This window comes from Macrobrachium nipponense, chromosome 43 (assembly GCF_015104395.2).
Source record: "Macrobrachium nipponense isolate FS-2020 chromosome 43, ASM1510439v2, whole genome shotgun sequence".
NCBI lineage: Eukaryota > Metazoa > Arthropoda > Malacostraca > Decapoda > Palaemonidae > Macrobrachium > Macrobrachium nipponense.
Window position 1 is genome coordinate 26,038,967 of NC_061104.1, and position 12,326 is coordinate 26,051,292.

At 38.1% G+C, this 12,326-nt stretch overlaps 2 protein-coding genes across 3 annotated transcripts in view; one reads left to right on the top strand and one right to left on the bottom strand.

Moving 5' to 3' along the window:
• LOC135213596 (probable glutamate receptor) overlaps window positions 1–12,326 on the top strand; it is a 183,136-nt gene that overhangs the window by 81,413 nt on the left and 89,397 nt on the right. The gene's annotated exons all lie outside the window — the stretch shown is intronic.
• Window positions 43–12,326, bottom strand: part of LOC135213749 (probable glutamate receptor) — a 43,319-nt gene continuing 31,035 nt past the window's right edge. The window contains exons 4-8 of the mRNA XM_064247876.1: window positions 12,149–12,239; window positions 10,861–11,161; window positions 2,700–2,917; window positions 508–656; window positions 43–64 (exon numbers count right to left, since the gene is read on the bottom strand). Of these exons, the coding sequence (XP_064103946.1) occupies window positions 43–64; window positions 508–656; window positions 2,700–2,917; window positions 10,861–11,161; window positions 12,149–12,239 (781 nt within the window). The remainder of the gene's footprint in view (window positions 65–507; window positions 657–2,699; window positions 2,918–10,860; window positions 11,162–12,148; window positions 12,240–12,326) is intronic.

Consider the following 12,326-nt stretch of genomic DNA (forward strand, 5'->3'; position numbering starts at 1 on the left):
GATTGACCATGGCATACATCGTCGGGATGAACTTCTCTTTGGCTATGTAGAAGTCAACATCTGCCTGTTGTTAAAAAATTCAAAAATATGATATAAACTGATTATAAATATACAAGCATAAAAACCTCAAAAAAAAAACTATAAGATTTAAAATGTTAAAAATATAACATGGAAGCAAATATATTAACATAAAATCGTGTATCGAACAAAGGTATAGGACATCACAGATTGCAAGTAAAAGATCACTGATGCCATTGCACCATTGATGAGGTAATGCTACAGCGAACATGGCAAGAAATCGAGTACTTTCTTGATGTGCTTCGTGTAACTAATGGTGCCTATATAGAGGTGTATTAAATGAGGCAGAAAAAAAATCTGTAACTACTCGTTTTGTAATAATTTCCACTTATTTGACAGTTCATTTGCTTTTGAACTATACTCTTTAAGTGATAAAGAGACTTCATGGACACTGTACTACCTGTCATAGAGAAATACTCGCTAAAATACAAGAGTGAGGTTGTGACGTCGAATATCTGGATGCTGCCCTTGTCTCTGACGAGAGGATAATAGCTCATGAAATCTCTCATCTTGAGGTCCACATACCGCCCGGCCTTTCCCTGGTCGTCGAGATTCCTGAGGTCTCCTGAAGGAATCCTCTGGGGAATAAGACAAGAGACGGTGCAGCGAAACTTGAAATGAAAGGTTGTACTTGACTGTTCGTGATTTTCAGGGAGTAAAAGTATGGCATAATTTTACCGTTAATCGAGATTTTAGTGACGTAAAATCACCGTCTTAGGCAGAATTTTTTTGGTTAACTTAATGATTTTGATTTTTCGCTTACTCGGGCAGTAAGCCTACAAACTATTTTTTGTTGTTGTTCTTGTTGAGGGGGTAGGAAAGGTCCACAGAAAAGCCTACAAAGGTTAAAATGGTGTTTCGCATTGTGTTAAAGATACAGGAATTTTATGGTTTATCTATTAGAACGAAATAAAAAAAAGAATTACTAATGCTCTATTTGATCGTAGATTTTAGCACGTTTTAATTTGTTAAGTTGGGAATATAATGTTTACAACTTATGTGTGAGGGACAAATCTTGCATGCCTCCCGAGAAAGCTCGAGGTCGAATCACGCCTCGATACTTTTGTTTTTTTAAGAGCATATTATGTACACAATCTTTCAGTTATTGAATATAATCAAAACCAGCATTATAACATGAAAAGTAATTTTATAATGATGAAAAACCAAACATTACTTAGCTCAATGCATGTGATTTGCCACAGATGAGTTTTTGTTGCAAACAAGAAATTCGAAAGGGTTGATTGTTTAGACATAAGGCTGAATCAACTGTCAAGCACCGTGAAAAAATCTTTAACAATATCTGCCGCTTCATATATACTTAAATAATAAAAGGCTTGAAGGGCAGTGCATCAGTCTTCCTAGAGTAAGCAATATGCCACTTGCCTATTCCATGCAAACACTTGTGCTTCCTTGATACCGAAACACTTATTTCTTATATTTCTTACACTAATCCAGCCATAACTCTCTAAAGTTTCAACGTTTTGCCCGTTTTTTATATCCATACTTTTTTCCAGAGAGGAGTTGGCTAAATTCTTGTATACATTCTAATTGCTGCAAACTACAAACAATCGTCTTAGCTCACAAACCATCCCTTGGTCAATGTCGTGTCATTGACCTTTTTCTCATCCTACCATTATCAGTAACATTTACTCCCAAATACGATTGAGAGTCATACATTTCCATTCATCCACAACCCATACTGGCATTCATTGCTTCATATTCGAATTCCACCTGATTACTCTGGGAAACCTGCACTGACACCTCTCATCACCACATCCATAAAACTATCAAACAGCCACAGACATATCACGCCTTTTAGCGTATCCCTTGTACACTTACTTAATCAATCACATTTCCATCTTCACATATGAATACAGGCTTTGCCTTTGGCGAGAAAAATCCCGATGGCTCTAACCACATTACTTCCTACACCATATATGCATCCTCAACAACTTCCACATCGTATTATTAGTTCTACCATGGATACCATGAAGAGCCTTCTCTTGTATTCACAAACCTTCCACATAACTCCTTGGTGAAACAATGAGCCATTCGCCCTCTTCCTTGTAGAAACCAATTTTTTCCCAAATCAATCCTGCTTTTATCTACAATGCCTGTCAACTAAAGCTTGTTAAAACCAAAATGACTTACCCAAGTGTACTAAACTAATGTAATGCCCCTTGTAATGTAGTTACAATCGCCTCTCTATACCTTTTTTTCTCATAAAAATGAAATCTTTCTCTCTTACAAATACTCACATCTTGCTTAACTACTCAGTAGGACTACTGCTCTACTACATCTACATGCAATTACTCCCAACAACCAGTATCCTATTTACATTCTCCAACTCTTCTAACTGCCCCCCCCCCCTCCCCCCCCCCTTTACATTTTAAGCGCACACTTCCACAAACTTGCTAAACTTAAAATAATCCCTTCCACTCTTGCATTATGCATGTCTGCTTTTCTTATATACTCTACATTAAGCAACTCTTCTGAGTAATCATTCCATGGTCGCTGGTCCCTCCATTCGTATCCCTTATTCTGAGATTCATTTGCTCACTAACCTTTCTCTCTGCATTATGTCCCTAAAATAGAGAAGAAATAGCTCATGATTAGCCTACCCCTAATATATCTGTGAAGGAAGTACGATGTTCAATTATCAACTTCCTGTTCGTTGCTTCGATGGCGTCCCTGACAGTCTGAATTGGATGCGGGATGTATCTCAGGGCCATCAGTGACCGAAGGTTTCCCTCGTAACTGAAGTTCAGCAACAGGGCCAAGATTGTCCACGACCCCAGCAAGGGTCGATGCCAGTTCTTTGTCACTTTCTTGCGAATAGCTGGAAGGTAAGGGTAAGGCACATGAACTTCAGTTTGTTAAATCCAAACATTTCGAGATATCCTTTTCTTTGACATTTGGCTGCCAAGGTTGCTTATAAATAGCAGACACGTTTTTACACATATACTGCTTCTGAAAGTAGGATACAACAGCCATCTGTGGATATCATAAACGTGAACAGAATCAGGAACTACTGAGTGGTTTGACTAGCGCATTAAACGTGGTCCTATTTTTATAATTTTTTCCAGTTTCTTGGTCTCCAATGTCGCTTGTCATTTGAAAACAAACCCTTTGGGCTACCCCCAGGAGTCTATAATATATATATATATATATATATATATATATATATATATATATATATATATATATATATATGTGTGTGTGTGTGTGTGTGTGTGTGTGTGTGTGTGTGTGTGTGTGTGTGTGTGTGTGTTTGTGTTTGCGTGTGCGTGTGTGTAAACAACACAACAATCTACGTCACATTCTTACAGAAAACGTCCAAAACATCAATTGATTCATTCACCGAGGTCCACCAGCAGGCAACAAGTAATGTTTGTTTCATTCATTTGGCAAGCCAGTGTCAGTAATGTCAAAAGAGAAATTTTAAATTCAAACAAACAAAAAACGCGGCTCTGTCGCATGTCTCCTTTTTATATCAGCATACAAGTAGCGAGACCACCTTTATACATAATGCGTATTTGCCATATTTTCCTGATGCACGAGGTCACGGTCCAGATGTATACTGGAAAAAATAATAATAGTTCAGCTTCACTAAATTATAAAGTGAGAAAATAATTGCTTCAGAGAGAGAGAGAGAGAGAGAGAGAGAGAGAGAGAGAGAGAGAGAGAGAGAGAGAGAGAGTATCGCTTCAGTAAATTATAAAGTAGTAAATTAATTACTTTTGAGAGAGAAATAATAATAGTTTAACTTCACTAAAATATAAGGTGATAAAATCAATTACTTGAGAGAGAGAGAGCGAGAGAGAGAGAGAGAGAGAGAGAGAGAGAAGAGAGAGAGAGAGAATAATGTATACGTCAATAGCTATTCTCACTGGAAATCAATAACACAAAAAAACTACACTGGAGGAATTTAGCGGAAACTAAACCACGGATTCATTTTCTTTATCCTAAACAAAATTTCTACTTGCTTACCGGAATATGCAAGAAAAGCTTTTCTGAGAAATAAACACACGAACACGCACCATAACTTGTTTGACATCATGCAAAACACGAGTTAACCAGTGTTGAAAGCTGAAGTTCAAACAAACAACAAAACGCGATCTAATAACTTCATCTGGCATCAGTGGAAACGCGTCGTTGCTAACACGAACGCATGATTAGCAAGCCATTCTTATTCCTGCACAATGTAATGAAATGCCGCAGAGGGGCGTAATGCATGACATTCACCTTGCAAATTATACTTAGTGGCACGCAAGTGCGTTTTTAACAGATTTTTTTTTATTTCTTCTTGCTCGTCATAGCGAGACACGCACGCTTTCTGGTGGTCGAACATTGCCATTCATCACATTGGAGGTGGTGAAACGAGGTGATACTGACTGGCCTGAATACTGGTTAAAATATATCATAATAAAAAATTTTCTTTTGATGACTTCTCTTGGTGAAACGCGGTGTGTCAGAAAATAAGAGTAAATCTTCAGATGTTTTCAAAGTTAAACATTTCACAAGATTAAACTAAAGAAAAGGAGAATGAATGAAGTTAATTTTAAGCGTAAAAAAAACGGGAAATCATCACAATAACACCTGTTCTTAGGGTGACAATGTAAAATGGGAAAAGGTTCCAAACAGCTTACAAAAAATTACAAAACATATATCTGAAGAACGTTACCCTCCATATAGCCACGCACATTCGCGTGAACGTTTGTCAAAACATTTCCATCGATTAGTGGATTTCAGTGAGCATAACGCTATTGAGAGTTTATGGGTCACGCAAAACTCCGATACATCTCTCCATCTGAGCAACTTTCACGACAGAGAAAATCACTTAATGATAAGAAGGGTTTCTTCATTCCCACCGTTATCCCTACATAAAGGGGTCTGTTACCTGATGCGCCTTCTCCTTCACTGCCTTCTATCAAAGGCATCATCCTCCACCAAACCTCTTCTCTCCATATCTTTATTCACTTTATCTCGCCATCTACATCTCTGTCTCCCTCTCGATCCTCTTCCTCTAACGGGTTCCTCCCAAGCTCTCTTAACTCCCTCCTCGTCATCCATCCTCAACACATGCCCATATGCCCATACCATCTCAATCGTGACTCTCTTATCACCTCTGTAATCTTCACTAAGCCTGCCCTTCTTCTTATTTCATTACTTTCCAATCTCTCAAGCAGCAATATTCACAAAATCCATTCAGTATTCTCATATTTGTTCTCTCAAGCTTTACATCCTCTTTTCTTCTTAGAGCCCATGTTTCTGCTTCATACATTAACACTGGTCTTATCACTGAGTTATATATCTTGACTTTTAGCTTGATTGGCATTTTCTTATCACATACCACTCCAGCTATACCTTTCTCCACTTTCCCCATGCAACTTTTATCCTACTGCCAACTTCAGCCTCACTTCCTCCTTCTTGGCTTAAAGTGATCTTAAGTATTTAAACTTTTCTGTCTGTTTGATAATCGAGCCTCTTCTTTCTTGTATTACTATTCCGTCTCTATCTTCCCTACTGCTAAGCAAAACTTCTGCTTTATTCACATTCACCTTTAAGCCAACCCTCTCTAAAGACTACTGCCACTCTCCAACCCTTCTCTGTAGGTCCTCCTCATTTTCGGCAATAATCACCAGATCATTGGCATACAACAATTCCCACAGCTCCTCATTCCTGATCTTTTCACTCAACACTTACATGACCATTTTTTTTCCATGACCAGCACAAACAAAAATGGGCTTAATGCTGACCCCTGGTGTAATCCAACACTAACTTCAAAGTTTTGTTTCCCCAACTGCTGTTATCACTTTTGTGCCCGTTCTTTTATTTATCATCTCGACCAGCTCAACCAGCTTTTCTGGGACTTTCCTTTTCCTTATACACCAAAACATCACTTCTCTCGGGATTCTATCGTATGCTTTCTTTAGGTCTATAAATGCACAATAGAGCTCCTGGTTTCCCTCTAGCCTCTTTTCATGTAGCTGTCTTACTATGAAGATGGCATTCCCTTCCTCTCATGAATCCATACTGCTGTTTGGCGATCTATACAATCTCTCTTAATCTCTCATCCAGTATGCTCTCTAAAACTTTCAATCCATGCTCTGTACCTAGATTGTAAAGAAGAGCCTCAAGTAATCAACAAATGAATCAATGTTCATAATTCAACTCTGAGTCTTTATTCCTTTGAGGGGGTGACTCCATTTCAAGTGGTAACCTGGTTCTCGGCAAGTCTTTTGGGATGAGGTTGCTAGTCCCATTCCTTTAACCAAGGATACCTCACAGTTACACTAAGAATCAAGTACTATTAGAAGAGGGTGGAAAGTAAGATGAAGAAAGAAAATATGAAAGGAGGTACAGTAAAAGGAACGAAAGTGGTTGCAGCTAGGGGACGAAGGGACGCTGAAAAGAACCTTAAGTAATGCCTACAGTGCACCGCATGAGGTCCATTGACGGCACTACCTCCCTACGGGCTAACGCACTTTAGAAAGTATAAAAAACATCAGACCATGTTGGGAGATATCGGGGAATCGCATTTTCTCTGTCCTTTAGACCGCTCCTTTTTGGCTTATATAAAACGTCAGTGACAAACAGGAAAAGAATAATGAAAATAATGCAATCTGACCTGCATTTGTAGATCGTGCAGTGTCACAATTCCAGGTTACAATAGCCTTCCATTCTGCACCTAACTGATAAATACAACTATTACTAAATATATTTATCGATTGTAACCGATAAATTTCTAAAGGAACTATAAGTAAACAAACAACAAAAGTAAGAGTAAAGGCAATGATAGACACAATGCACAATAGGTACATGGGTAATGGGGGCTTTCACTTATCAGGAATAGTCTTGCTTGTTTGTGTTATTCAAGGCGCCCAACTTATTGTGGTTAGATGTCGGTTGTAAAATGAAATATGTTTCCCTAAATAGCAGACTGGCTAACTAATATAAAAGAGGGAGTCGCAATAAATGGTGAAGAATCAGAATGAGTAGATGTGACAAGCGGAGTTCCTCAGAGTTCTGTCCTTGGCCCGCTCTTGTTTTTTATTTACATGACACTGATGTAGGCTTAATTAGCAAGACAGCCAAATTTGCAGATGGACAACAAACAGGTGTAAATGCAGCAGAAATTTAAGAAATATCTAAGGAAAATAGGATGGCGAAATTGCTTTTAACCTGGATAAATGTAAAGTGTTACGAATAGGAACAAACAACCCTCACGCCAACTACATGCTGCTTGGGAATTACATAAATAGTGTAGAAAAGAAGAGGACCTTGGAGTCATTATTACCAAGGACTTAAAATCCACAAAACAATGAATCGAAGCTGAAAAGAAGGCACAGAAACTAGCAGGATACACAAAGAGGCAGTTCAGATCCAGAAACAAGGAAACGGTGCTGCAGCTCTACACATCAATAATTAGACCACATTTTGAATATGCAGTACAGTTTTGGTCACCAACACTACGAAAGGACATAAATAGACTAGAAGGGGTACAAGCAAGAACCACAAAGTTGATTCCATCCATCAGGCATATAGATTACCAAAGATAACTAGAGAGCCTGAACATGTATGACTGAGAAACACGACGATTGCGAGGGCAACTAATAGAAACATTTCAAATACTGCAAGGCATAACAAAAGTAGATAGTAACCTCGTCACGTTAAACGAAAACCAGGTAAGAAATAATGGATGGAAACTATAACCGAAGAGATACAACACATCTCATTGTCAGAATTTCTTCACATACAAGATATGTGACACATGGAATAAACTGCCACCAGAGGTTGTAAACAGCAGCAGTGTGGAAAAGTTCAAAGAAAGCTAAACAAGATCATTAGAACACTGTGAGTGAATTGTAAAACCCACTCCTAGAGATAAGTGAGCATATGATGTACCATTGGATGGACTATTAAGTCTTTGAGACATCCTAATCCTTGTAACTCCTTATAACTCTCTTCTCTCTCTCTCTCTCTCTCTCTCTCTCTCTCTCTCTCTCTCTCTTTCTATTTTCTTTTTCCTAACACCCTCTCTCTCCTGTTAGGATATTTGCTTCAGTTACATTACCGACTTTTTGCAATTTACATTCACCCCTTCTTACACCCCCCCCCCCCATTCCTATCAGGGGCGAACTTGGACTCTCAGTAATGGCATTGGGAGTGTCACTATTCACCTCAGCAAACTCAAAAACTATGTATGAAACACTAATATATGCCATTTTCTTACATTTTATTTTTCACCCCTTCTCACCCACTCTTCCTATCGGGGCTGAACTTGGACTTAAAGAGCATCATGAGTGTCACTATTCATTCTCAGCGACCTCAAAAACTATGGATTGGACACTCATATTTGTTGTTTTCGGTGTGGGAAATTTTTTAAAATCCATGGGAATTTCATTTTAACAAAACGGCAACACTGGTGGGAACCGTGTTTGCCCGTCGGGCAGTGCCCGCTAGTGTGAACAGGGCCTAAGACTCTGGGCCGTATTTTTAAAATTACATCTTCGATAAAGAAGCTTTTCACGGCTAGATGGTATTATTGTGCCGCAAAGCAGGTCTCTGCGGCAAAGACAAAGGTGATCAGAAGGTGAAAATTATTGGAAACGAAGAGGAAGTCTCGACCACCTCTTTGCTGACCTCTTTGTATATTTTTTTGTAAAATTAAAAGAGAGCCGCATAACTAATGTAAGTATTGGAACGTATAACACATGCCAAATATTTTAGTAGTCTATTTTTTCAGTACTTCAATGCAAATTGTCTTATTTGCATTCTTGTAAAAGACTCTTTGTACTTAAAAGACCCCGCGTTCCCAAGTTCCTGGCTGTTGGGTGTTTATGAACTTTAGAGCTGTAACAGAATCGTCTTTCACCTCCTCTTGGATTATATTATATTCAGCACAATGTATTTTAGTTTGGCAAAACAACCATTGCTAAATAAGTGAAAATGAAAAGAACCACAGATTAATGAACTTTTCAAAAACTATTTCCAACCAATCAGCTTCAAGGAATGGTTGTGACGTTATCAGTAGGCGGGCTTAGCAGTAAGAGATGAAGTCTATATATATATATATATATATACATATATATATATAGATATATATATATATATATATATATATATATATATATATATATATATATATATATATATATATATATATATATAATATATATATATATATATATATATATATATATATATATATATATATATATATATATATATATATATATATATATATATATATATATATATATATATAGGCATATAATGGTAGAGAAGTAGAATAGCCGTCTTTCAATCCGAATGAAATATTTGTTCACCACTTCCGGCATACCAGCCGTCCCGTACAGTCCCTTTTCATGAAAGGGCTTCCCCTATGTTTTTAAAATACCGCTCCACAAAGGAATTTCACGAGTAGGCTCTCCATCGGACAGGGAAGGTGGTAGCTTAAAAATACGGCCCACTGTCTCTTGAGTCTCACTCTTCACTCCCTGTTTCTCCTTCTTCTCATCTCCCTTATACTGGTACTGGTGTTTGTTTCTGGTGTCAACTGTGATGTCATGGTTCGAGGTATGTATGGTAAGGTCTTATTCACCCTCCTCTCATTGGATTTATTTTCATTTCCCATAGTTTATTTCACTTGTTTTCGTCAATCACGATCTCTGTAGTTATCATTCACTTCTCATACTTTCAGAACAACGGTCTTGATGTTTTGAACTCGTATCCATACTGAGGTGTCAAAATCTGCTTTTTGACCTCTTGACCTCTCCTAATGGCTTCACTGGCGAGAGATCATCACCTCTGACCTATGCTCTAAAATGCTGACTTTGGCTGTTGACGTCCAGTAACAGAAACACTTGTTTTTGTCCATTAGGCCAACGACCTCTCTCTCTCTCTCTCTCTCTCTCTCTCTCTCTCTCTCTCTCTCTCTCTGAGTTACTATAATTTCACTTGTTTTTATGCCTTTTTTCATGCACAGTTCTACGAATAGTCTTATGAATACTCTCTCTTTAACACACACACACATGCACATATATGTGAATGTGTGTATATTACATGTAAACATTTGCAAGTATATATATGGTCTTCCAAGAATATCTGTACTGATGAATTACCTGCCTTTATTAATATCTTCTTTATGTAATGCACACATTCTGTAAGTTTTCCTCCTAAAATATACCCAACAATCAATGTCACTAACAAGTTAGTCTTTTCTTTAACGTTCCTTGCTCTCTACTCTCTCTCTCTCTCTCTCGCTTCTCTATCTCTCTCTCTCTCTCTCTCTCTCAACGCGAAGACATGCACTAATATGTTTCTTACAGAGGCATATGAAAAATTCATAATCATCCAAATATTTTCATATTTTACAAAGCCTATGAGAGGAGAGGACATATTTTTACTTTCCTGAGACATCTGAGTTCTTTTATATTGTCATCTCCAGTCAGATTCTAGTTATTTCCATCCGAGATTAGTTTCATGCATCTATTAACGAACATATCGTTTCCCACCATCAACGTGATGCCTTCGCTCTGAGAAAATTCGAACGCTGATACATGAGAAACAACACAAAAAGGAGCGTTCGAAGACTTCCAGCTTCCAACAAGGATGAGCATTCCAGTGACCTAAACTTTTTTTAGTATTTCCCAAATTCAATTGGGTGTTGCTAAATTACGAGGCCCATATTCGGCAACATTTTTGTAAAACTCCACAATGGCGTTTTGTGTCAACTTCCCAAGATGCAAACAAACGAGACAAAATATACACACTAACCTTGGTTCATTGGCGGTCGAATATAGTCCATGACAACGCTCCCGAACCTGTGCGCCAGATTCGTAGGTGGATTCTGGGTGAGGTCACACGCGAAATGAGCCAGACAAATGGCCAGGAGACACAGGAAGAATGCTCCCCACACATTAGGATTGAAGGGCATAAGAAAACCCCAGGGGTCGATCTTGTCGCTTCCTCTGGCTACCATGAAAGACAGGGTGTCAAAAAAGAAGGGAGTAGAGAAGTCTATGACCTGGTTTCGGCTCTCAATGACCTGGAAGGGTCCCAGCGCCATGTCAACCTCCTGAGGAAGAGAAAACAATGAAAGAAGATTGCTATTGCTGCTGTAATATTCAAATTAAAACGTTCTTTGGAACAGGGTCACACTCACTGGCTTTCTTTGAAATGGCTTATAAGCCTGTGCTTGATACTACGGGGATGAAATAGAATAAAATTATTCTATTTTCAAGAAATAGAAGTAAACAAAGTTAGGCATAAAAAAAACAAAAAAAAAAAACCAAGCAACAAAAAAAAAACCATACATTAAGAGTTTGAGAAACATCGCCATATAGGTCAATTTTCCTTTTCAATCCACCAATGACATATAAACCAACCAAAGAAGAATGTTTTGTTTTCTTGTATTTTTCGGTTGTCTGAGAAGTTAGTTATGATTTTGCCTTTGTTGGGTTCACATCATTCACCCTCTCTGCTTCTGCCTTGAGTCCTCTTACGCCGTCTTAGTATAAAGAGCAAATTGTTACACCTTTCAGACAAGGTTATTTTGGGACAACAAATGTTAAATGCGAGAAACCCACGCCCACGCAGCCCTAATGATACGTATTCCGTCACTGCCCTACTGTATCATTTAAAAGCCTATTTCAGTATGTGAGGAGAGAGAAAGAGAGAGGTAACAAAAAGGAAGGGGAAAATATGTCCGTTTCTGTCTATGTACTAGGTTTTAGTAAGCGACTTGTGTTAAACTACAAAAAAAGGCAGCCAAATGGTCTTTCAACACACATAAGCTACCCATAAACAATTTTATTCTTAAAATATGATCAGATTATTAATAACGTTTCTTTACAGAAATTTCACCGTGCATGGTAATGCTCAGACAGAATAAGACATTGAATGGTTTCTCAAAACAACTGGAACATACGAACTACACAGAAATATCTCCCTCAGGTGGTAACATATCAACTCTATCTTCAATGCGTTTCACACCTAACAAAATTTCGGTCACTTATGTCAGTGTTTGCCAGGACTACCAACAGTGTTAACAAGGAATACCAACCTTTTCCAACACCTGGCGGACCATTCCGGACCAAGTTCCATTCGGTGACCGGACTCCCCAAGAGACATCAGGAGGAACTACCTGCTTGTACCTGCAGATCAGAAGAGAATATTCCGTATACCCGTTTTGAGCAATTTATCCAAATTTGCATTTTTAGTTTTCTGTAAAAGAAAACTAT